Source organism: Schistocerca cancellata, chromosome 2 (assembly GCF_023864275.1).
Source record: "Schistocerca cancellata isolate TAMUIC-IGC-003103 chromosome 2, iqSchCanc2.1, whole genome shotgun sequence".
NCBI classification, from domain to species: domain Eukaryota; kingdom Metazoa; phylum Arthropoda; class Insecta; order Orthoptera; family Acrididae; genus Schistocerca; species Schistocerca cancellata.
In genome coordinates this window covers 42,013,451-42,041,282 of record NC_064627.1, presented here as the reverse complement: position 1 = coordinate 42,041,282, position 27,832 = coordinate 42,013,451, and the positions used below count along the sequence as shown (strand labels likewise).

At 45.5% G+C, this 27,832-nt stretch overlaps 1 protein-coding gene across 4 annotated transcripts in view; it reads left to right on the top strand.

The window, feature by feature from the left end:
* LOC126143726 (dehydrogenase/reductase SDR family member 11-like) overlaps positions 1–27,832 on the top strand; it is a 151,742-nt gene that overhangs the window by 66,143 nt on the left and 57,767 nt on the right. The window contains exon 2 of one of the 4 annotated variants that reach the window (XM_049915444.1): positions 22,944–23,106. The exons of the other annotated variants lie outside the window; for them this stretch is intronic. Within the exon in view, the coding sequence (XP_049771401.1) occupies positions 22,944–23,106 (163 nt within the window). The remainder of the gene's footprint in view (positions 1–22,943; positions 23,107–27,832) is intronic. 4 annotated transcript variants of the gene reach the window in all.

Here is a 27,832-nt window from a genome sequence, read left to right as displayed (position 1 = left end):
AACTGGAGGTTGGGACAATGTTGGTACAGGTGGCTGGCTTTTCATAGAGCAAATAGAAGAACTTTTGAAATCAGAAGTTAAATGATCATTGTAGATGAGGCATTTATGGCAATGGTAGGCTAGGGATCCAAAAGGCTTAGCTTTGTGTTTATGGTGAGAAATGATGGCACCATCCTGAAGGAGGTGATCTATGGTCGAGAGGCATTCAGAAACCACATGACTGAGGATTGTAGGATCAGAATGATGATGAATACGAAGGGCTTCCCAGATTTGGCAATCAGGACTGAAATTTAGCTCTCATTCAACCTCCCTCACTATGATCTCAGTGTCCACCCCCTTGATCACAGCAGTAAGAGTCAGTGGACAGTGTGGGGTTTAGGTTATCTGGGTCATGGTGGGCTCACTGGGAGCACATAGGCTTGAGGACCAAAGGTGATGGAAGGGACTCATTGCAGTAGATGGGTTAGAAAATCAGGTACGAAAAATTTGATGATTATGAAGTCTTTAAGGGGCATGAGTTGTGATATGTTGAGATTTGGAAGACACTTTTTTATTTCGAGGGAAAGTGTTGTAAGACTGAGGAATCTGAGGGCAGGACGTGGTGGGAAGAAGCCTTAAGTTGAGGAGATGTCTGGGGTGAGATACACTTCATAGGTTCCAATGCATGGAGCTGGTGAGGTAGGTGCAGTGATGACATTAGTGATGAGGGTGACGGTAGTGGCAGCAGCAGCAGTGACAAAGGAGCTGACAACTGCAAGTGAGTAGTGAATTAGGTCTGAAAATGCAGTGTGTGAGAGTGGGAAGGTGCACAGGGTCATTCATGTAGTGGGGAAAGAGGGAAATCAAGGAAGAGGAGGAGGGGGCAGCGAGTAGAGGGTAAAGGAGTAGGGTGGAGGTGGGAGTGGAGCACAGGTGCTAGTAAAATTGTGTATGTAGTAGTTGTAGGTTGATACATCGTTGGAAGAGGGTAGAAATGGTGCTGACTGCTGGGTGGAGGCGAAGACTGGCAGCGAAGACTTGGGCTTGTGAGCACTGGCGGTGTTCAGCTGTGAGGATGAGAACTAGTGGTGAATGTGATGACTGGCAGTGAGGACTGGCAACATTGGCGATGACTGGCAGCAAGGACTGGCATTAATGCCAACACCTGGCCGTGGAGGTGATGACGATGGTAGCCAGCAAGGCCGGCTGGCAATAGTGAAGACCGGTATGGCGCTGGCTGGAATCAATCCTGAGAGGCAGTTGTTATATCCTGAGAGGAAGAGAAGTTACAATCCTTGGATGGTGAATTGCCGGGGCTAGCATAGTTTTCCACTTATACAGGCGTGAATGCAGTCTCTGACGCCACGCCAGTCAGAGAGGGCCGAAATGATGCATGTGTTGAAGGTGAGTTGGGCAGCGCACAGCAGCTCCAGCCCACCATGGGACCGAATGCCATCAGGTGGTATGAGGGGCTGGCGCCACGTTTGAAATTGCTGCTCCCACCTCCCTACCAGCGTCAGGCATGTGTAGTTACTTCCTTCCGACATCCAGAGCCTGCCCCCGCATCCTGCTAAGTGTGTACCCCTGGACTCGGTTAAAATTGTTGCTGTTCATGCTAATCTCAGCAGCCTCCTCCATTACAGAGTCCCAATAAGCTGACGAATGATCCAAAACTCTCTTGTGTTTAAAAACAGTATTTTATTTCTGTTTTCCAGGCAATAACCAGCTATAGCCAACTTTTCAAGCTCCTGTTGTTTAATATGTCGCTTGTGATCAGTAAAATGCTCTGACCTATGTTGAAGCTGCCACATTTGCAAGGGAGATGGAACACACTGAGCACATGAAAGTCTGCAATGGGGAGCAGCATGTCGCGTATCTTAAGGGGCAGACCAAAACACTGGTCTCACTCTATGTCCGACGTATGTGTTCTAACTTGCTGCTCATTACCCGAGAGCATAGCAGGGAAGTAGTTGGCTGATATGTGAGCATAGCTGTGGTTAGCAGCTAGTTTTAAGTAGAATGGAGAAATCCTCTGAAGTGTCCCATCCATAAAGCGGGGGTTACATTAAAAATTTAGAGACCTATGACATTAGGTATACTTTAAATATTACGGAAAAAGGTGAGAATCAGTAGACTACCATTCCTAGATGACTGGAGCTAAATTCTACTTTTAAATTCACTTTCTTTGAATGTGTTTTCCGAACTCTCCACAATAAAGCATTTCTGAGTCGCTGAAACTCGAAGACGCTATAGTTCCTTGGAAACTAGGTAGTAGTGTTCAGTAATATGAGTGCCTCTTAATATTTGAAACGGAAAGAAGTTAACTGTATATAAATTATGAACTTCTAATATGTCCTGTCCTTAGAATCACGTTAACGAATCAGCTGGCAAGCCACATTATCCGTGATGTGACCAAGAATGCGAGATATTATTACATGAAGACATTGTTCATTTATTACTTAAGGCATGACGACTCTCTCCTGTACCAGGATTCGAGCACAACTTTAGCCAAGGATATGCAGTGTCTTCAGTGATGCAACCAGGCAATTTCGGCTGCCTGCTGGACAGAAGAGGGCGAGCCCGAGCGTTTGTGGCCGGCCTGTCTCGATCTCCGCATAGGAGACTACTTGGCCCCTCAGACACTCTCCTACGTCACAGACAAGCCTCCGAAAGAGAGAAGGGGGCGCTGTGATGTGAACAGCTCCAACTAACAGCTGACTGTCTGCTCCAGGATTCACCACCATCAGGCCCACTGAAACGTGTTCGCCAACTGTCCGGCTGACTTTCTTCATACAGGTTTATTTTATACCACTATTCAAGAATAATTCTGGCACATGATTCGGTATGGGAGCAGGAACCGATCAGGTATGTCAGAAATAACTGTGACATGACAAGTACCTAGCACATTTGTACTGGCCCATTATGTAGAGATAGATGCAACTCTTCCTATGGCAATGTATGAGCAATTTCGACTTACTTTAAATGATAATATATCCGCTTTATGCTGTTTCCCACCTTGCCAGTTACAGTTGAATCCTTCTGACCTGGGCCGGCCTCTGTGACCGAGCGGTTCTAGGCACTTCAGTCCGTAACCGCGCTGCTGCTACGGTCGCAGGTTCGAATCCTGCCTCGGCCATGGATGTGTGTGATGTCCTTAAGTTACTTAGGTTTAAGTAGTTCAAGGACTAGGGGACTGATAACCTCCGATGTTAAGTCCCATAGTGCTTGGAGCCATTTTTGAACCTTTGGCCTGAGTGCCTTTGGGATGGGCTTGTTTTTCGCCACAAACAATGGCAAGCTCATCCTACATGACAATGCAGCCGACACCTCGGCGCATTTCGGATGAGCATTTATGCTCCGAGGGAGGGCTGCGTGGACATTTGCTTTGGTATGCTCTGGAGAGAATGGCTTGATAAGAGAGAGCACTGCCGACACGATGGGACAGTTATGCCTTGGTACTAAACAAGCCTGTAGCACATTGAAAGCATTTCAAGTGCATTTGTTTTTGATTCCGTTCGCCTTGTCGGCTATTTCAAAATTTTACTACAGAGGTGGAATTCGAAAAGGCGGTTTCCTCTCTCTTCGTAGCACAACAACTGATCGCGAGCCTTAATTGTCCGATGGCACTTTTGGTGCGCTATTTTCCCATACATAGCAGAAGATGGGGCGATTTGAAACGGCAATTTCCTCTCGTTTGACTGGATTATAATTAGCTACGGACTTTGATTGAGCAATGGTAGTTTTCATTCACTCCCTTATGTCACGGCAATGCTACCAGGAGTCGAAAGAAGGAAATTTTCTAGTCACTTTTCCGCGGACGCTGGGGTGTGACTCTTCTGCGAGATTCATCTGTGGGACGTGAGGCACAGATACCGATTCTGGACACTTGCTCTGCAAGTGCCGCGTCACTCCAGTGGTCGATCTAAACCAAGAGTGGGTAGAGCTTAGTTTTGATCAGGAGCTGACAGATTTTAGGGTCCTCTCAGTGATACTCGACATATTCATTACCAAATTATTGCCACCTGGTGTGGCCGTGCGGTTCTAGGCGCTTCAGTCTGGAACCGCGTGACCGCTGCGGTCGAAGGTTCAAATCCTGCCTCGGGCATGGATGTGTGTGATGTCCTTAGGTTAGTTAGGTTTAAGTAGTTCTAAGTTCTAGGGGACTGATGACCATAGATGTTAAGTCCCATAGTGCTCAGAGCCATTTGAACCATTTTTTGAACCAAATTATTTGCCTTCCGTCAGTTTAATGATTCCCAGGTGGGTTTCATCAGAGTTAGTCTTGTGCATACGCATACCCATTCCCCATTACAGTGCCAAATACTCGTTTCCATGCCTGTCTAGCACACCCTTTCACAGAATGGTCAGTGCAGTTATTTCTGTAATATCGTCAGATGCGAGGGCGATCGGTAGAGACAAGTTTTTCATTTCGTTTCCCCATTACCTTGGGATCCACTCGTAGGTGTTTTAAAGTTCACACACTATGTGATCAAAAGTATACAAACACCCCCAAAACATGCGTTTTTCATATTTGGTGCACTGTGTTGCCACCTACTCCGTATCAGCGACCTTAGTAGTCATTAGACATCTTGAGAGAGCGGAATGGAGCGCTCCGCAGAACTCACATTCGAACGTGGTCAGGTGATTGGGTGTAACTTGTGTCACGAGACTTCCACACTCCTAAACATCCCTAGGTCCACTGTTTCCGATGTGATAGTGAAGTGGAAATGTGAAGGAACACGTACAGCACAAAAGCGTACAGGCCGACATCGTCTGTTGACTGACAGAGACCGCCGACAGTTGAAGAGGGTTATAATGTGTAATAGGCAGAAGACATCTATCCACACCATCACACAGGAATTCCAAACTGCATCAGGATCCACTGCAAGTACTATGATAGTTAGGCGGATGGTGAGAAAACTTGCATTTCATTGCTGCCCATAAGCCACACATCGCGCCAGTGAATGCCAAACGACGCCTCGCTAGGTGTAAGGAGCGTAAACATTGGACTATTGAACAGTGGAAAACGTTGTGTGAAGTGAAGAATCTCACAATGTGGCGGTCTGATGGTATGCTGTGGGTATGGCGAATGTCCGGTGAACATCATCTGCCAGCGTGTGAGTATTGTAACAAGGCCAGTGCAATTCCAAAGTACCATTATCCATGATGGCGGCCTTGACGTCAGAGACATTATGAACTGTTTTGATAACACCGCCACCATTCCAAAGCATCGTTATTCGACAACAACAAGGTCGCACGCAGTGTATCCGGCACGTGTTGCCTCTCTAGTCTTTATTACCGTAGCGAGGTGCGAGAGAGAGTTAGCGCTATCTCTCTCTATGTCACAACCCCGCGCTTACATACACGCGCTAGGCAGGACCTATTCAAATCAGTGCACGGCCCACCTCACTCTCACACTGCTCCTATACTTCATTCGTCCAGTACTTGTCATGTCTTCGTAATTAAACATGCAAAAATGAAGCGTTCAAGTGTAACTGCACTCACTAAGGATACGATATTACTTATTGCCTAAGCCACTTCCTCTTACGTCATCACGTACAATACATTACAATTATTTTACAGAAATACATTTCTTAAACAAAATTTTCATAAAAAAATTATAAAAACAAACATGATGGTCTGTTCCTGTGGATAAAATAAACGTTTATTAATCTAGTCATCCCATCACCACATGGTTTCTAACTAATAATTTCTCTATTTCTACTTTCTACAGTTGACGTCATCATGCTACTACTACATGCCGTGACCTTTTATAGTAAACTCCATTCCCTGGCGTCGCTCAGTTGCTGCTATTATCTGTGAACAATTAAAAACATTTGTTGCACATTATTGTAGGTTACTGTAACTCCGAATTTCTCCGATACCCCTTTGATGTTGTGCTTGTTTGACTGGTTATCGCATTGGTCTTCCGCTCCTAGTCTGCTTCTGTCTGTAACGGTAGGCTCAATTCAACGTCATGCTTATCTGTTGAACAAAACAAGAGTTAGTTTTGCACGTTACAGCAAGTAAAAATCAGTGACAGTGGTCAAGGTTCATAGCTGGACTTGAGAACATCTATCTTTTGTGGTGACCTTCATTATCATCCTTTAAACTGACTGGCGTGTTGTTTTAACGTCTCTGCTTAACTTAAATAGTTAAGCCCAGACTCGGCTAGCGTCGCTAATACGTCTCTACAACACTCCTACGGCCCAAGTCATCAATAAGCTCTGTCGATCACGCTATTGCGTGCGACCAACCACCTGATTTACGTCTTTCTATGACGGCTCAAAACTCGCCTTTTCACACAACATCCTCATCGCACCCATTACGAATTATCCATGTTTGGTGCGTCCCTATCGCCTAATTTCGATTGACTGGCCACCGGCTAATCGTTTTGATCACCGTACTCACACTATCAACACAATTGAGATAACAGGTGCGTCTCGGACACTACTGCGTTGGACAGACCACCTCATAATTATCACCCGAAACACCCACAATCGCCATACGTCGATAACGCAACGGGTGGGTCCTGAACACTACCGCGTCGGACATCATACCCTGCACTCGTCTCAAGAAACGCAACACGTTCGGTAGGACGCAATATCCACCTACCACATCACAACACGCTCAACACACCCCAAATCCATCCACCACAGATCCAGATTTTATCCTGAAAGCTCTCCTGTCCATAGCCTTGCCATAAAATTTTGTATAGGAATTTATCTACATAAGATAACCCCTTCTATAATTAATCTAATACTTCTAAATATTGTTTGTGTCATAGCTGAAGCAAATTTTCTATACTAAGCGACCCAGTGATCCCCATACAACAAAATTTAACATCAAACACATAATATACACATAATCCATACCAAAATAAGACAAGCACATGAAAATAGGAAAATAAATACACACAACATAAAACAAATAATCACAAAACACAAATAAAACATTGCCTATACTAATACAAATAAACATCGCCAACAAATCACAAAAATCTAATCTAATTATACACTACTTTGTTCCCGGCCGCGTTCTTCCGCTGCCGAGTGTGCCGCCCTAGTCATTCTTGTCTGTTTTGAGCAGTTTGCGTACGGCCAGGGTTCGCCGGACGTATTTTGATTATTTGTGTAGGTTCTGGATTGCGGTCTTCACTCGCTCTCCAGTTCTGCACTGGTTGATCCCTTCCATTTTTATTGGCTGGTTTCCATTTATTATTATTACCCTGGTTCCACCTACGTTCCTGTGGCGGATAATGTTTGTCCTCTATTAGCGCGCCACTGTGGGTTGTTTCCCCTATTGTTACCGTTACCGGCGTAGTTATTCCTCATCTGGTTTCTGTTTCTCTCTATATTCGCGTCTTGGCCTTCCTCATGCGGTCCCCTTTGCTTCTTCTTCTCACCCACCTGCTGGTCGTTGTAGGCAAACTCCAGTTCCCTAAGAATGCCCTTAAATGCTTCTACTTCATTTCCGCATCTGCCAGCTAGTGTCTGCTGATATGTAAGTGGCAACTTCATATAGCATACGCGTATAATCTCCCCAAGGCTGCACGGTTCGTCCAGATACTGATTCTTTTTCAGCATGCTCTATAAAAATTTCACAACACTTCGGAAACCTGAGCTCTCGAAGTCGCGTGTCATTAGGATTTCTTGTTTAATTCTGTTTTGGGTCTCCTTTGACCAATATCTGCTCATAAATGTGTCGCGGAACTCCTGGTATGTTCTGCAACCTTTAGCAACACTACGCATACTTTCCGCTGATGCACCTTCCAAGTGCGCACACACAAAGTCAAGTTTGTACATCAACGGCCACTGTGGTGGTAACGTTAGATCAAACTGTCCAATGAGCGTTTTTGGATGTAACGTATTATTATCATCCTTATAGTGCTGGAACTTGTGTACCGACAGAAAGTGTTTATAATCAAACTGCCTAGTTTCATCTTTATGCTGTGGCGTTTCGATGTTTTCATAAACTACATCCGTGTGCGCCTCCTGGATATCCTGTGGCTCTTGCAGGTGCGAGGTGGATCGCCTAAGCGGGTAGCAATTGCTTGCGCCAGTTGTTCTGCTACTGAACTCCGCCTCCGGCAAATCACTTACTACACACGGTACCTCCGTACGTGTGCCTCGCGGTTCATAGCTGCCCTGACGTTCTAACGGTCTGGTTTGCAGCATGTGTGCTTCATTATCACATCGGTTCACAACTCCTGTGACAGATACTGTGTCCCATTGCCGTACTTCCGAGGTTACCTCTTCCGTGGATACCGTCTGAATATCGGCTTCAGTTTGTCCTGTATTTGTAGAAGTTCTGTCAACTGACAGTGCCTCTATCCTGCTCTCGATTTGTCGTTTAAATTCGGCAAATTCTGCCATCAGTGGTGCCTCTCCGGCTTCCTCCCTCCTGCTCGACACGGTTTCTTCAATCTTTTTTCACTCATGTCTGCAGCATATTTATAACAGTTTTGCCGACCTTGGTCTTGTTCTCTGTGTTCTCCTTCGTTTCTCTCGCTATTCTCTTGGCTCACCGCGCAATTAATTTCGCCTCATTGGCGGCTCTTTTCGCTTCGGCTATCTCTCGCTCTAACTTCTCACGCAACGCTTTTACTTCATCCTTCACACCGCATGTTTCACGCTTTATGATGGCAAGCTGTGCCCGGGTTTCCTTTCTACACTCCTGTCGTACCGTGCAGGGTTTGGACACACTAACTCTCACTTAATAGAGACGGTCCTCAGGACAAGAAAACCCAGCTGATCTTTTTTTTTTTTTGTAACGAGGACTCCTCGGAGGTCAAATGCATCCCCTGGAAATTTGGTGGCATATACTGCCTCGGCTAGGATCTGTTCCTGAGTGTTGGCCGACTGATGCTCCGATAATGGAGCGACTACCTCCTGAGGAGAAGACGAAGAAAAACCATAGGTAGATGCTGTCGATATCTACACCGAACATTTTCATGAGCTGTCTAAATTCATATTATACTGGAGGCTCATACGTACTACAGCATGAACTCTCCGTATTATACACAATATTAGTCATAAGGAGAAATCTTCTGGAGAGATTACAGCTACTGAACTATCAGTTCCCAGTATTTACTGGATGCGAGTAGACCAGAGAGAAACCGTCGGCAAAGAACGATACGCGCTCCAGAGTAATTACCATTGCCGAGAGCGTAAAAAGTCTCACGGTAATCCCCTTTCATGGTAGACTCACTGATATGCCTAGGAGGTCGATTGTAGTGCACTAGCGTCGACGTGGAACAAAAAAACAGCCGGTGCTCTCTGACAGAACCCACCAGTTCACACAGTTGGTTATTCCAGAGATACACATTTCCATTTCCAGGAGTGTAGTTGGAGCTAGACACATGGGGCATTCCATTTCGGAAATCGTTAGAAAATTCAATAGTCCGTAATCCACAGTGTCAAGAGTGCGCCGAGAATACCAAATTTCAGGCATTACCTCTCACCACGGACAACGCAGTGACCGACGGCCTTCACTTAACGACCAAGAGCAGCAGCGTCTGCTTAGAATTGTCAGCGCTAACACGCAAGCAAACACTGCGTGAAATAACAGCAGAAATCAGTACAAGACATGACGAATGTATCCGTTAGGACAGGTGCGGCAAAATTTGGCGTTAATGGGCTATAGGAGCAGACGACTTTCCCGAGTGTCTTCCTTAACAGCACGACATCGTTGCAGCGCCTCTCATGAGCTCGTGACCACGTCCGTTGGATCATAGACGACTGGAAAACCGTGACCTGCGCAGATGAGTTCCGATTTCAGTTGATAAGACCTGGTGGTAGCGTTCGAGTGTGGTGCCAAGCATCCAAATTCTCAACAAGGAACTGTGCAAGCTGGTCGTGGCTCCATAACGATATGGACTATGCTCCGGTCCAGCTGAACCGATCGTTGACTGTAAATGGTTAAGATCGACTACTTGGAGATCATGTGCAGCCATTCATGGACTTCATATTTCCAAACGACGATGGTATTTTTATAGATAAAAATGTGCTATGTGACTGGGGCGATTGTTGACGATTGATTTCAAGAATATTCTGGACAATTCGAGCGATTGAGTTGCCCACACAAATCCGAATGCACATGAAAATCAGGGAACATCTGTGGGACATAATCGAGAGGTAAGTTCGTGCACAAAATCCGGCATAGGCAACACTTTCGCAGTTATGAACGGCTGTAGAGGCAGCAGACTTCCGACGACTTGTTGAATGCATGCCGCCACGAGTTTCTGCACTGAGTCATGCAAAAGGAGGCGGAACACGATGTCACCTCAGTATATGTGTCAACAAGTCAGAAATATTTCTTCAAAGAATAAGCAGATAGTCTCTCACTCATAACAGGTACCTCATACCGAGACACCTTACCCCAGTATCCAAATGAGGTACCCTTCTAGCAGGGACGTTGCTGACGCCATTCACGGTAGGATACAGGATAGTAAATCGAATTTAAATTCGTGCGACCTATTAACAGCTATCGCGCCCGCAAAATGGGACACCGTGAGAGTTCTTGAAGGTGGCTTGGTGTAGCAGTAGTAGTCGTAGTAGAGGGTTCTTTAGGTGCACGACAGCAAAGTCTTCAGCGCCCGCTCAGTAACAGATTGAGACGGGTGTCAAGAAAATACTCAGAACAGTAAGATAAAACAGAATGTAAAACACAGGTAACAAGATGTGAAAAATATATGCCTACTCACACCGAAGCGTGGGACGAAGCATGTCGTCAGCAGTAAAACATCGACAACACAGGAAGAAAGTGGTAGAGGGAGCTAAAACAATATAGCAGATGGAAGTGGCTGGCTGACCGCAAGGAAAAAAGGGAGGAGCCAGCCACTCTCCAATACACTAAAATCTCCAGCTTAAAAGTTTAGGCCAGAGTCCAGACACATCACAAAACATTAAAACCCCCCGACATACACGTCTCATCGTTAGCTAAAACCCATGGCAGATCCCCATCAACTTGTGCTTCTGCCCTTGCATCAGGGTATAAAACGCAGTCTGTTAAAATGTGCAGGACAGAGATGTGCTCCGTACATGGGAAGCGGACAGGACTTGTCTGCTCCAGTTTTACAGGGCGTTTGTGCGATCTCGGCTCGATTATGGGTGCACGGTGTATGGGTCCGCGAGGCCTTCTTATTTAAAGATGTTGGACGTCGTGCACCATGAAGGGCTTCGGTTGGCCACTGGGGCATTCAGAACTAGCCCCATACCAAGCCTCTGTGCAGAGGCTGGTGAACCGTCACTTCATATGCGGCGACGGCTACATACGGTGCGCCAGGCGTATAAAACTTTGTCCACACCATACACTCCTGGATACCGTACCGTTGCTCAGCTTCCTCTGGCACGGCTATTTCATAACCGGCAACGTGCGACACGGCCCTATGGGTTTCGCGCACAGAATTGCCTCTCTGCGATGGATATGGCTGGTCTTCATGTTTTACGTCACGGTTAGAGCAGATTTCCACCTTGGCTTCTCCGGAGACCCAGACTTATTTTAGATTTGACTAATTTTAAGAAAGTACACAAGATTTTACATTCCAATCTCTGTTTTTTAACATTTTAGATGTGCATCACGGTTTTACCGTCGTTTACACTGATGGCTCTAAACAGGAGAATTTGCTTGGCTGTTCTGTAGTGTTCCCTGATCATGTTACCCGGATTCGCCTCCCTGATGAATATACCGTATTCGAAGCGGAGCTCCACGCGATCTTGAAGGCACTGGAGCTGATGAATCGTGTTCGGGGCAATCGATTTCTCCTCTGCTCCGATTCTCTTAGTGCCTTACAGTCACTGCAGAATCTGTACCCAACTGAAGCGGTGGTCCAGCTGATATATGACCAGTTCTATCCGCTCCAACGGCGCGGTAAGAAGGTGTCCTTCTGCTGGCTGCCTGGTCATGTAGGAATATGGGGCAATGAACAGGCCGATGGGGCTGCCAAGGAGGCCTGCAGAGAGGATGATGTAGTCCAGTGTCCTATTCCCTTGCAGTCTGTCATCTCTGCACTCCACAAGAAGTGCATGGAGTTGTGGGAGGAAGAATGGCTGGCGGTGACGGCCAATAAACTGCGGTTGGTGAAGTCAACAACTCGGCCGTGGCGTTCCTCCTGCCGGTTGCTCAGGCGGGGAGAAGTGACCCCCACGCGTCTTCGGATTGGACACTGTCCTCTCACACATAGCTTTCTATTACGGCGGGAGGATCCCCCGTTTTGTGATGATTGGTGTAGTGGTGCAAAGTGCTTCGTGCAAGATGGTGGTGCGGCTACGGACTTCCCGTGGGACGGACGTACCCAGGGAGCGACGCAAAAGGTGTCCACAAGGGCCCAAGCACAGCGAGCAGAGAGGTTGCAAATAGAGACTAAAAAACTTGTAAGAAATGTGATTTAAGAATCAATCAGGAGAAGTACTTGAGTTCTCCTACCCTCGTGGACGCATCTTCTGTCCGCGATTGTAAATGAACGCTGTTGTCACAGTACCATTTCTTAAGAAGCGCATCGTCCGAGCATCAACATAAATAAACGACTACTGTGGAAGAGACGTCTGTAGCTAACACGATTTATGTGTTAACAGTATGTTTGGTTCACAGAGCTGCCGTCACATAGCTAGCTCAAGATCAACACTAAAATTCTTAACATCCAATGAACGCAAGATTTAAAGAAAACATGAGCACGTCTGAAGATGTACCGCGGAGCTCTGAAGTAAACGTTAGGAACAAAATGCCCAATCAGAAAAAAATCTCCGCACCATGAAGGAGTTATGCAACATGAACGAAAGTTGGTAGGAGTGTTTCTAGATCTTAAAGTTGAGATATATTTAAATTTCACTCCACTCGCATAAGAGTGGCACCAGTAGCGCCACTAAGAGGATGGAAATCAGGTTTGCTTTAAATACGCGCTGTAACGGTCGTAAGCGTTAGTGACCTTTGAGGCTGGACGTGGTTAGTCGATGTTCGTCAAGAGCGCCTTTAAGGCGACAAGGAAGCCATATCCACACCTCACTGAGTTTGAATGAGGTTGAGTAACAGGACTACGGAAAGCTGGATGTTCCTTCTGCGATATGTAGAAACACTTGGCAGGAACGTAGATACTGTACATGACTGCTCACAGCGGTGGTAACGAGAATGTACAGTGACACGAAGACCGGGCTCCAGACAGCCACGTGGCACTACCGAGAGGGAAGGCCGCCGTCACGTGCGGGGTGGCCGCTCGGTTTCAGGCGCCATGTCACGGATTGCGCGGCCCTCCCGCCGGAGATTCGAGTCCTCCCTCGGGCATGGGTGTGGGTGTGTTGTTCTCAGCATAAGTTAGTTTAAATAGTGCGTAAGTCCAGGAGCCGATGATTTTAGCAGTTTGGTCTCTTAGGAATTCACGCACATTTGAACATTTGAAGACCGCCGTGTTCGGCGTGCGTCTCTGGCGCATCGCACCGCATCTGCAGCAGCAATCCGACCAGTGGTTGCCACCACAGTGACACAAAGAACTGCTACAAGTTGGTCATTTCGAGGGCAGCTCCGAGCCACACGCCCCGTGGCGAGCATTCCATTGGCCCCAAACAACCGTCATTTGCTGCTTAACTGGTGTCAAGAGAGAGTGGACGGGTGTAAGTCTGCTGTGTTTTCTGACGAAAGCTGGTTCTACCTCGGTGCCAGTGATGGCCGTGTGTTGATTAGAAGGAGGCCAGCTGAGGACCTGTAATCAGCCTGTCTGCGTGGTATACACAGTGGACCTACATCTGGAGTTGTGCTCTGTCGTGACATTTCTTATGACAGAAGGAGCATTCTCGTGGTTATCCCACGCACCCTGACTGCAAATCTGCGTGTCAGTCTGGTGATCTGATCTGCTGTGCTGCCATTTATGGAAAGCATCCCAGGGGCTGTTTTCCAACTCGATAAGGCTCGCCCACGGACATCTGTTGTAACCCAACATGCTCTACAGACTGTCTACATGTTCTCTTGGCCTGTTCGATCATCAGACCTGTCTCCAATTGAGTCCATAAGGGACATCATCGGACGGTAATTCCAGCGTCATCCTCAAACAGCTTTGACCGACCCTGTATTGATCAACTGCTACAGCATGGAACTCCAGTCCACAAACTGACATCCGGCACGCGTACAACATAGTGCATGCACGTTTGCATGCTTTCATTCTACATTAATCATTTTTTGGTGTTGTGGTTTTTTTTTTTTTTTGGTCGGTGGTGTAGTTTCGTAGACCACGAGCATACAACGTGGGACATTCTGCAGTACTGGGGTAGTTGCCGCTACTTTGCTACAGGTTTGTAGGTTCTCAAAGGTCGCTGAGACTCTGCTGAAGCATATGTGCCGCCTGATGGACTGCTTCCGATTTTCTCAACTAAGGACTGGAACAAGACGTGTGGTGGATGAAGCAAACAAGAGTTGGAGGGCAAATACAATTTACTTGCTTGCCTGCCAGTAACTTTGCTGCTCCTTATTTTCGATTGCTATGATCTTCTGTGTAAATAAAAAAGAACACACCTTCTTTGGCTGAGTAATAATACAAGTTGTCTAGGAGTAATGGTGAGTTTCAGGACATGACAGGAACTAACATTCGAAGCAGAATAGTCTAGTAAATGTTTGCTGTAAAGTGTATGCCTTAAGAGTTATGAGCACTTGTTCAGTAGATGATGTGTCGTTCGTCAGCAGTTATCTAGGCGATCTCTGACGAGATGACAGAGCAGCTGCTACTTAGCAGAGTACATCGCAGCGTGACTTCAGTAACGCAATCAGTGAGGTTTCGCTTTGCTCAAAGTAACGGAGTGCAAAATAAAATTGTAATAAGAAAACAATTCCAGGAAAGGGATATTTTCTCAACCATTAATTATAGTTCATTTTCTTTTCTTTGTAATTAGCTGTTATCCAAGGCAGCACCCACTTACCAGTAGTTTTGTTATGAACAGTGATTTTGCCCAAGTAAGCTACTGCATGTGCAGTAACACCAGCTTCCCTCACGTGTCTGCCTGTTCGGGTATCTATGGTGAGTGTGATGTGTGCCCCACTATCCCACCTCCCAAGCTGTCCCAACGCACAATGCGTCAGCATGCAAAGCATTGCTGCTGCGTGGTGCATACAGAGGAGCACGGGCAGCAGAGCACATCTATCCATCTCGCTTTTGGAGTGTCCATACATTATACATCGTATACAACAACAAATTGTGTGGCAGTATTGATTACACACAATGAAGATTGTATAAGCTTTGTCTTTATTATCTCGAATCGTACCATGTAGCACATATCAACCAATAAAATCATTTTCAAAAATATGATAGAGACCAAAGTCAAAAAGCTGTTTCAAGAATAAACATTTTTCCCTAATTCGCATAATATTAGTCAAATCAGTAAGTATCTTGCGCTACACACTTTTTAATGTAGTCTGTTATCTCCAGACCAGATTCGTCGAAATCTGTTCAGCGAGTTGGTCGTGAAATCATAACAAACAGGGTTATGATATTATTGTGGTTAACACTGTCAATGACGATTTCTTTTTTTCGTGATCCGATTTCGATGAAGTAAAAGACTTTGCGTTGTCCCAAGCTATGCTCAATTTAACTGTGAAAATCCCATGAAAATTTATCTAGTAGTATTGGAAATCAGCATGTTCAAAAACAGAGAGACCGACAGATACGACGGTTTTAGATAAAACTTTAAACCACTATATTTCTCCGTGATCCGATTTCAATTAAATAAAGTCTGTACGGTGTCGTAAGCAATACTCAAGTAACCTGTGGGAACTCCACGAAAATTCGGCTGTTAGTTTTGGAGAAGCATGTTTAAACAGACAGACACGACTGTTTTTCAGATTTACAATTAGCATAAAGATTAATAATGCATGACGAGAAAATAAAGTGTGTTCTTTATTTTACATCATACGGAAATCATTGTGCAATTGCTGCATTAAACAAAAAGATACAGATTTTGTTATACTTTAAGAGAGAACATATAACTGGCTTAATTAAAACTGGTAGTGAGAGGGGATAGATAACTTATTTAATTACCATTGACGAATGTATGAGACGTAGGTGACGATATGTTGAGTAGATTGGTGCAGTAATGGCGTGAGCAGACTACCAGTCGCCTGTGGGCTTTGAGTCTCAAAATATTCGACGACATGGAATCCTACAGAGAGGTACCTCTGATACAACAGGTGTGTAGGGACCGACGCTTTTCAATGGTCAGGGCGGCGCGCTCCCACCGCCCTGCTACCAGACACCCACATCGCTTCGCGAGACAAGGGAGGCGATTGGTTAGTTTAACAGCCGTTGGCGATTACAAGCAAATGGACCCAGCTCCCGCTAGATGCTCGAAAGTTTGTGAGCCACCTTCTACACAAATCATGATGCACAATTCTAAAAAATCATACAACATCCGAAGCTAGGCTCGCCACTGGCCGAAAATCCCACTTCGTACCACAACTAGAGAAGCGAAGAGACAGGACACAGCTCTACCGCTTCCTGACTGACTGAGTTTCGAGAACGATGTGCTTCAGTGCAGCACTTGGTAAGATGACAGGTGGTATGAGGGGGATCAAACAAGGAGTAATGGGGTATGTTACACTGCGGGAACAAAAGTCAATAACACCTGGGTAAAAAAGCGGGATGCACACATACAGATGATGGTAAAAGGGTACTACACTGGCCGAGCTGTCACTGTACTCTTAGTGATTCACGTGAACTACACTCCTGGAAATGGAAAAAAGAACACATTGACACTGGTGTGTCTGACCCACCATACTTGCTCCGGACACTGCGAGAGGGCTGTACAAGCAATGATCACACGCACGGCACGGCGGACACACCAGGAACCGCGGTGTTGGCCGTCGAATGGCGCTAGCTGCGCAGCATTTGTGCACCGCCGCCGTCAGTGTCAGCCAGTTTGCCGTGGCATACGGAGCTCCATCGCAGTCTTTAACACTGGTAGCATGCCGCGACAGCGTGGACGTGAACCGTATGTGCAGTTGACGGACTTTGAGCGAGGGCGCATAGTGGGCATGCGGGAGGCCGGGTGGACGTACCGCCGAATTGCTCAACACGTGGGGCGTGAGGTCTCCACAGTACATCGATGTTGTCGCCAGTGGTCGGCGGAAGGTGCACGTGCCCGTCGACCTGGGACCGGAGCGCAGCGACGCACGGATGCACGCCAAGACCGTAGGATCCTACGCAGTGCCGTAGGGGACCGCACCGCCACTTCCCAGCAAATTAGGGACACTGTTGCTCCTGGGGTATCGGCGAGGACCATTCGCAACCGTCTCCATGAAGCTGGGCTACGGTCCCGCACACCGTTAGGCCGTCTTCCGCTCACGCCCCAACATCGTGCAGCCCGCCTCCAGTGGTGTCGCGACAGGCGTGAATGGAGGGACGAATGGAGACGTGTCGTCTTCAGCGATGAGAGTCGCTTCTGCCTTGGTGCCAATGATGGTCGTATGCGTGTTTGGCGCCGTGCAGGTGAGCGCCACAATCAGGACTGCATACGACCGAGGCACACAGGGCCAACACCCGGCATCACGGTGTGGGGAGCGATCTCCTACACTGGCCGTACACCACTGGTGATCGTCGAGGGGACACTGAATAGTGCACGGTACATCCAAACCGTCATCGAACCCATCGTTCTACCATTCCTAGACCGGCAAGGGAACTTGCTGTTCCAACAGGACAATGCACGTCCGCATGAATCCCGTGCCACCCAACGTGCTCTAGAAGGTGTAAGTCAACTACCCTGGCCAGCAAGATCTCCGGATCTGTCCCCCATTGAGCATGTTTGGGGCTGGATGAAGCGTCGTCTCACGCGGTCTGCACGTCCAGCACGAACGCTGGTCCAACTGAGGCGCCAGGTGGAAATGGCATGGCAAGCCGTTCCACAGGACTACATCCAGCATCTCTACGATCGTCTCCATGGGAGAATAGCAGCCTGCATTGCTGCGAAAGGTGGATATACACTGTACTAGTGCCGACATTGTGCATGCTCTGTTGCCTGTGTCTATGTGCCTGTGGTTCTGTCAGTGTGATCATGTGATGTATCTGACCCCAGGAATTTGTCAATAAAGTTTCCCCTTCCTGGGACAATGAATTCACGGTGTTCTTATTTCAATTTCCAGGAGTGTAGTTACCGACGTTATTGTAACCGCACTGTTGGACTGAAGACTTTGAACGCGAAATGGTAGTTGGAGCTAGACGCATGGGGCATTCTGTTTTGAAAATCGTTAGGAAATTCAGTATTTCGAGATCTGTAGTGTCAATAGCCATTACCTCTCACAACGAAGAACGCAGCAGTGGCCGAGAGCCTCCACTTTATGGCCGTGAGCAGCGGCATTTGCGCAGAGGTATCAGAGTTTACAGACCAGCAACGCTGCTTGAAATAACCGCAGAAATCAATGCGAGACGAACGTATGGGTTAGGACAGTGCGGCGAAATTTGGCATTAATGGAGTATGACAGCAGACGACCGTCGCGAGTGGCTTCGTTAACAGCACCACATCACCTGTGGCGCCTCCCAGGGACTCGTCATCGTATCGGTTAGAACCTAAATGACCGGGAAACCTTGGTCTGCTTAGATGAGTCCCAATTTCAGCTGGTAAGAGCTGATGGTACGGTTAGAATGTGACGCAGACCCCACGAAGCTATGGACCCAAGTTGCCAATAAGGCACTTCGGAAACTGGTGGTGCCTCCTTAATCGTGGCGGCTGTGTTTACACAGAATTGGCCGGGTCCGTGGTTATGTTCAGGTACCTGGAGACCATTTGTAGCCATTCGTGGACTTCATGTTCGCAAACAACGGTGGAATTGTCATGGATAACAATGCGCCATGTCACCAGGCGCAATTGTTTGGACTGGTTTGAAGAACATTCTGGACAGTTAAAGCGAATGGTCTGGCCACCCACATCGCCCAGCATGAATCCCATCGAACATTTATGGGACATAGTCGAGAGTTAAGTTGCTGCACAAAAATGTAGTCCATCAACAAAGGAGGTGGCTTACAAAACACTCGTTCGACCTATACTTGAGTATTGCTCATCAGTGTGGGATCCGTACCAGATCGGGTTGACGGAGGAGATAGAGAAGATCCAAAGAAGAGCGGCGCGTTTCGTCACAGGGTTATTTGGTAACCGTGATAGCGTTACGGAGATGTTTAACAAACTCAAGTGGCAGACTCTGCAAGAGAGGCGCTCTGCATCGCGGTGTAGCTTGCTCGCCAGGTTTCGAGAGGGTGCGTTTCTGGATGAGGTATCGAATATATTGCTTCCCCCTACTTATACCTCCCGAGGAGATCACGAATGTAAAATTAGAGAGATTAGAGCGCGCACAGAGGCTTTCAGACAGTCGTTCTTCCCGCGAACCATACGCGACTGGAACAGGAAAGGGAGATAATGACAGTGGCACGTAAAGTGCCCTCCGCCACACACCGTTGGGTGGCTTGCGGAGTATAAATGTAGACCTGCACCGGCAATACTTTTGCATTTGTGGACGGCTATAGAGGGGGCATGGCTCAGTATTTCTTCAGAGGACTTCCAAACACTTGTTGAGTCCGTGCCACGTGGAGCAGCTACACTACGTCAGGAGAAAGGAGATCAGACGCGATGTTAAGAGGCATCCCATGACTTTTGTGTTAGTGTAGTGCAGCATTAACTTACAGGTTGAGAATACACTCCTCGAAATTGAAATAAGAACACCGTGAATTCATTGTCCCAGGAAGGGGAAACTTTATTGACACATTCCTGGGGTCAGATACATCACATGATCACACTGACAGAACCACAGGCACATAGACACAGGCAACAGAGCATGCACAATGTCGGCACTAGTACAGTGTATATCCACCTTTCGCAGCAATGCAGGCTGCTATTCTCCCATGGAGACGATCGTAGAGATGCTGGATGTAGTCCTGTGGAACGGCTTGCCATGCCATTTCCACCTGGCGCCTCAGTTGGACCAGCGTTCGTGCTGGACGTGCAGACCGCGTGAGACGACGCTTCATCCAGTCCCAAACATGCTCAATGGGGGACAGATCCGGAGATCTTGCTGGCCAGGGTAGTTGACTTACACCTTCTAGAGCACGTTGGGTGGCACGGGATACATGCGGACGTGCATTGTCCTGTTGGAACAGCAAGTTCCCTTGCCGGTCTAGGAATGGTAGAACGATGGGTTCGATGATGGTTTGGATGTACCGTGCACTATTCAGTGTCCCCTCGACGATCACCAGTGGTGTACGGCCAGTGTAGGAGATCGCTCCCCACACCATGATGCCGGGTGTTGGCCCTGTGTGCCTCGGTCGTATGCAGTCCTGATTGTGGCGCTCACCTGCACGGCGCCAAACTCGCATACGACCATCATTGGTACCAAGGCAGAAGCGACTCTTATCGCTGAAGACGACACGTCTCCATTCGTCCCTCCATTCACGCCTGTCGCGACACCACTGGAGGCGGGCTGCACGATGTTGGGGCGTGAGCGGAAGACGGCCTAACGGTGTGCGGGACCGTAGCCCAGCTTCATGGAGACGGTTGCGAATGGTCCTCGCCGATACCCCAGGAGCAACAGTGTCCCTAATTTGCTGGGGAGTGGCGGTGCGGTCCCCTACGGCACTGCGTAGGATCCTACGGTTTTGGCGTGCATCCGTGCGTCGCTGCGGTCCGGTCCCAGGTCGACGGGCACGTGCACCTTCCGCCGACCACTGGCGACAACATCGATGTACTGTGGAGACCTTACGCCCCACGTGTTGAGCAATTCGGCGGTACGTCTACCCGGCCTCCCGCATGCCCACTATACGCCCTCGCTCAAAGTCCGTCAACTGCACATACGGTTCACGTCCACGCTGTCGCGGCATGCTACCAGTGTTAAAGACTGCGATGGAGCTCCGTATGCCACGGCAAACTGGCTCACACTGACGGCGGCGGTGCACAAATGCTGCGGAGCTAGCGCCATTCGACGGCCAACACCGCGGTTCCTGGTGTGTCCGCTGTGCCGTGCGTGTGATCATTGCTTGTACAGCCCTCTCGCAGTGTCCGGAGCAAGTATGGTGGGTCTGACACACCGGTGTCAATGTGTTCTTTTTTCCATTTCCAGGAGTGTATTTTTCTCGACACATATTTTTGACTTCTTCACTGTTGATGTAATTTTCATTAAAATACGTTAATCTATTTACGTTTGTATTTATGATCAGTGTAGGTTTTTTCTCTGCAAAACTTAAATGCCTTTATGCTTTCAGGTATTTCGTCTATCTTGTAAGAGAACACTTGTAGGAAAAAAATATCAAGACCTTGTGACACTTATCGATGTGTCACGAAAACAAACGAAACAACACAATAAAGATTAAGGAGACACGAAAGCAGAAAATCCATTTCTATAACAAGAGGGACCTCCGCCACAATAGGTTAACTTGAGATGTTAGCAGACGCCGCCGTAGTCCCTTATCTCAGCGCATGCAGAACACACTTAACACAATCTGTAGATCATTGACGTCGTACACACACTCTAGTAGTGGTTGGTTGTTGATTTATACGGAGGTACAAAATATGTACGCACTTTGAGAAGTCGATTTATATAAGAAAGTCGCTCGTGTAAAACAGGATTTAGACCAAAATTACGTGAACAAATCGACGAGATTTAGTTTTTTCGCTTCTTGTTCATTGCCTTGTTGAATTTGTTGTGGGGTGTAGACAATATTACATACACTGCTTGGAGGACAATGTTCATTAACCCTAACAATACCAACGCAATTTCCATAACGCGTAATACCAAGGGCATGGGGGTTACATTGTGCCCTCAAAAAAACGTAAACAAATTCATTAAATGTGTAACTTTTATTAACAACATATGGGTCCCGATATATGAGTTCAGCCGGTCGGAGTGGCCGAGCGGTTCTAGGCGCTACAGTCTGGAACCGCGCGACCGCTACGGTCTCAGGTTCGAATCATGCCACGGGCATGGATGTGTGTGACGTCCTTAGGTTAGTTAGGTTTAAGTAGTTCTAAGTTCTAGGGGACTGATGACCTTAGAAGTTAAGTCCCATAGTGCTCAGAGCCATTTGAACCATATATGAGTTCAGTACCTGAAAATATCTTTTTGCTCAGTCTGATCAATATCAACGCATTTTCCATGATGTTTGCACCGAGTACAACTGTACTTTATGAGCAGAACAAAAATTTATAAAAATATAAATTTCGTTAATTGTCGTTGGTTATCTAGATGTGTAAGAATGGTTCTGAACCTGAAAATATTATTGTGACATTTGTTGCGAAACGTCACATTCCCTGCTAAGACTTAAATTTTTGGGTTAAGTTTTACTGAAAATTTTGCAACAGTTACGGAATCTGATATAAGAAATCATACCAATGATAAATATTTCTTTTCAAAACGTTAAAATATAGAGTAGCAGACTAAATTACGATGTTTTCAGAAGGTAAGCACCAAGCACCCAAGAAACCAAATAGCCCCCGCCCCCCACCCCCCCTTTGTCCCCTCGACACCTTGGTATAGAGTGGGTTCAAAATGGCTCTCAGCAAAGGTCATCAGTCCCCTAGAACTTAGAACTACTTAAACTTAACTAACCTAAGGACATCACACACATCCATGCCCGGGGCAGGATTCGAACCTGCGACCGTAGCAGTCGCGTGGTTCTGGACTGTAGAAATGCTCGGCCACTGCGGCCGGCTATAGAGTGGGTTAATGGGATTTAATTGTTATGCAGATATTACGAGGACATATTGGTCGGAGAATAGTGTTCTGCAGTTACAAATCAGCTACTTGTACTCACTCTTCCTGGAATCGTTAGCGCCATGAGAAAGTAAGACGTTACTACCTCCCATTGATAAGAAGTTGGGTTAATGTTATCAACTCAAGTCGTGGTCGTGATCATAACTTTTTTCAAACTTCCATTTATGCCCCGAGTTCAACGTTATTCTAGACTCAAGTTTCGGAAACTGAGGATATCCGAGCTGAAGGACTTCCGTCGACAGGCGCTCGCGCTGAAGGACGCGCCTGGCACACTTCACGCTGTCGAGGGAGACGTTGGCAGCGAGGAGAGCATCCTCGCGGCGTTCAAGTGGATCAGGGAGAATCTGTCTGGCGTCGACATCCTGGTCAACAACGCCGGCTTGGGCAACGACAGCGACCTGACGTGTGAGTACTTGGTGTCTTTCTAAACACGTCCGGAATCACGTAAGTAGCAATGCGCAGAGTGACAATTATTGAACTATGTAATGGTCGCCTGGTCGTAGATACAGCTAATTGCTATAATCGCACCATTTCACTCCCATTTACGGAGCTTGTTAGCACTTGATGTTAGGTTGGCGCCATTAAAATGCATTGTGTTGTGGTAATCGCTGCTACTTGCTGGATCGCTGCTGTGTCTCGATGCTGATGCTGGCTCTAAATCTGGTTGTCTAGGGTTAAAAACATGAGGTCCCGTGTTTTTTATATGCTTTTGATGATAAAGAACGAGCGAAACCAACAAATATGTAAACTTCAAATATTTATTACTCTGGTGGCCATTTTAATTCCACTGTCCACCAAAGACCATGACACAACACAAAGTAGTACTTCCGTTACATGTTCTTTGCATTGTTTATCCACCTCAAACAATAACACACAAACACACTTTACCAAAGTGACATTCCGACTGCCCCCCGACCGTTCTTGCTGCTTGTATTTATAACATTGTCAAAGAACTACTAAAAAGAGATATAGTTTACAAGTCACATGTACATCTGTTATCATAATTTGTGCAGAAAAGTTATTAATTTGCATCGAGTGACATAATTTAACATGTTATTGAAATGACAGACAGATTTGTTGACTTGACAGAATAATTCTTTGTTACAAAAAGGCCGTTTTTAGTAGTTTGTCAATTGACTTCTCTAATTTGCATAAATAAGTAAATAACGTGAAATATTTAGAATTACATTGGTTTTCGTCTAAAATAGGATTGATTTCGTGAATACTGAGTGAAACCGCTCCTAGTGAACAAATAGGTTTCACTGGGTGATTTTTATTTAAGGAGATCCAAAATACCTAAGTTGGCCACTATTTTTCGTACTTCATATTAATTATTTAAGATGAACTTAGTGTTTTTACATGATGACATTTGCTGTATCAGTGATCAAGTGATATAAACTTTTGTGTGGGTCCGTTACTCAGTATGATTTTATGGGTTGACTGTTTATGGAGACATGTTATGCAATCATTGTTAACATACACAATTACTTTTCTATACTCATAAATACTCGTTAAACTGGTTGAATTTGGAGGGTATCGCATACTTCGGTACAGTAAAGCCTTTAATATGTTCCGTTACAACTACTACGTGAAAAAATGTAAATTAGTCACAAACTACGGAGTGCACACGCTTCATTCAACATGTAAACGTCACTACAGATATTCGAATTTAGGACATCAAACACTCACCTGCTTCGAAGGGTCGACGGATCTTGCATGAACAAAATATTGTCGAAATCAGGGCCACTTCGGATAATGGGGATGAAGTCATCTTCCAAAACCTTCACGTACCGTTCGGTAGTCACCGTGCCATCGATGAATATCGCACCGATTATTCCGTGACAAGACATTGCGCACCACGTATTCACCCGTTGAGGATGAAAACACTTCTCGATCGCGAAATGCGGATTCTCAGTACCCCAGATGCGCCAATTTTTCTTATCGACGAATCCAACCACATGAAAGTGGGCTTCGTCGCTAAATCAAACTATTTTCACATACTAATTGCCATCATGCTCCGCGGCCAACCGTGTAGTTTAACTGTCCTAACGCAAACCGTTCAGAAGTTATGGCGACTTTATTTCATACAATTAAACAATTGTCACCGTGCAATTACGGCGAAATTTTCTGTGACCTATCACCTCCGTTAATGAGGCTGAATCGTCACTGCAGACGATGATGTAACATCACAAGGCGACTCCGAGGCAAAAGGTGCGCGCGTTACGTGAACATCTAATCGGGCGCCCGGTCTCGTTGTTCGCCTCTAAACAAAGACATCTCTAATCGCTGAAACGTAGATGATTTTAAAATAAGGAAATGTCGCTGAGGTGCTGCCCATCTATGTAATTTCGTAAGTCTTTGAGGTTACTTTTATTTGTAATGTCTCTTTCTTATATTTAATGTAAAAAGTTTGTCGGAATGTTTAAGTTGACCTATTGCTAACACAACAATTACGAAAAAATTTTTTCAGAAATTAATTATGTTGCTCAAATCAACGTACCATTCAACTGAAGTCGCACTTACGACGCGAAGTTAATTGTTTATTTGAGCAGTCCTGAGAATTGCAGTGCCAGTACTTGTAACGTAGGCTGTGGTCAGTACAACTCGTCTCTAGAAGCTCCACCGGTGAACAGTCGGTCGCCAGTCCCAGTAGAATAATTATTTGTGTTGTTCCCTAACCAGTTAATTACCAGTAACTTTTGTGTTGCTAATTTTCTGCATTGATGAAAACAAACTGTAGCTGCCTATCTTCATATCAGCAGCATACACCTCTCTTCACTAGAAAATTTCGTTAAAATTTTGTATGTTACTAGTATGACTGTATCATTTCAAAGTTTCTACGCAAATTGTTCGTGCAGTGTTAACGTATTTAATATTCCCTTTACTAAAATATGCATGAGAATATTTGTGCAGTTTCTGCCACTCGTGGCTCTATCACAATTACACAAAAACTATCAAATCTGTTTTGTCCCAGTGACAACAAACATGCATTTTTTTTCAAATAGCAGAGGCAAAAAGAGAGAAATCTGATCTCTCTTAACAAAACAATGTGGAACAATGTATGATCTTGCTTTTCTTCAGTAGAAAAATGTTATACAGCTTGCAGTTAGCAGGTCGTATTCTATTCAAATGTTTCAAAGCAAACCACACCCCCAGCTCAACAAGACTATTCGGTGATTTGAAATTCGTAACATTCCCATCGTATTAAAATCGGCGTTTCATCCCCAGGTCATGGTCCGAGCTTCACGTCTTTCTTGCCTCCATTTTCTTCCGTCCATAGGAACTCAGTATTCGATTTCGGAAATAACTGGAGAGTGATTTTCACTGCTTCAGCCATCTGAACCTGACTGACTTCAACAATGTCTAAAAAGCAAATGTCTTTGTTCCTCATGCGTTGCGTGTGCCAAAAGTTTTACTTCCTCAGTATTTAATGTTATTTTTCCTCCGCCAAAGTTCATCTTTGACAGATTACAGTAACTATATAGTGGAGATACAGTGCCATAGAATATTTCGCAACGTTTCTTTTGAAATACGTTTCATTCAATATAAAGAAAGTAGTAACACACGTAATTTGCTGCATACAACTACATAAAACATTTTACATAAAACATGGTTAAAGAAGATTTGACAATATAACATAGGTGTGTGAAGTGTTTTTGCAAGCAAAAATCGATGTTTGAATGAAAACGAATCTGAAGGCTAGATAATCCCAAGTCGCTGAGGGAACAATACCTTCTGTTGTAACAGACGACTATTACCAGCATCTTCAAAGGCGTCATAAATCAGTGTTATTTGGCAAAAAGTTACACATTCCTTTAAAACGTTCTTCCTTTTTTCGTGATCGAAGTGCGAATGTGGAGTTTTGTGAAGTGATTAACCTGTTGAAAACACACGTGAATGCACAAGCATGCCCTGCGAGGCCTATCCTCATGTTAAGTTGTTCTCTTTTTATGTATTCATTTTTTAGAGTTGCATTTAGTTATTTCTAAGTTAGTGACAGACTGAAATATTCCTAAGATCTACTAAAAGAGTCTGGTGGGCCCGAGTAATACCTTGTTAATTTTTAAAGATCTTCGAGAGTTAATTTTTATCATTTAGAATCACTTACATACAACATATGCAAATAATAATTATATCAATGCACCTATAAGTTGCACTTCTACATGTTATAAGAGTTCTTAATTTAACCTGCTTGTGTTACAACATCTTTATCGTTCACAATAATATGAATTACAAGCTCTATTTTGACAAACAACTATTCTACATTTCACAAATTCTTGCATTTTTGTTAGTTTACAACACCTGACAAACAAGAAGCATGAATAATGCCATTGACTTCTTTACAGACATTGTTTCTACACTTTACACATACCTTGGAGTTTTTCGTATGTTTGTTGTGTGGACAATATTTTCACCATTCCTCTTTCCTGATACAGCTAACTGGTTCTGTGATGAGACATGTTTTTACACACCGCATCTGTACAAGGCCTTAGTTGTTTTCTTTGGGAGATTAGGTAAATGAATTAGAAGCTCAATTAGTGGTCTTACCATTTCTTCTATTAGATCTATTAGGAACAAACGCCTTCTATCGGTTCTTTCACTATGGTATGTCGGACACTGGAAATACAATAAAATTTCATCGTTCACTGCTCCGACTTCTATCATATTCATCCGCAATGTAAATGGCCATCTCCTTGTTTGTCTCTTGCACGTGTAATATCGCACTTTCTGGTCCATTTGATCTACTCCAACCTTTGTGAAGTTACAGAACCTCATTGTATCTGGTTCGTTTTTTGCTTACGTTTGATCTGTGTCTACGTCGTGATGCATTGTGCTAATGAGAATTATTGATTTTTCTTTTTCGGAACATAACTCACCATTGTGATTTCACCACTAAAGGAGAGTAATTTAGATCTAGATAAATACTCTGCAATTCAAAATTATGTGCCTGGCAGAGGGTTCAATAAACCACTTTCAAGGTATTTCTTTACCGTTCCACTCTCGAATGGAGCGCGGTAAAAACGAACACACAAATCTTTCTGTGCGAACTCTGATTTCTCTTTTTTTTATGATAATGATCGTATTTGCTTATGTATGAGAGCACTAACAGAATATTTTTGCAATCGAAGGA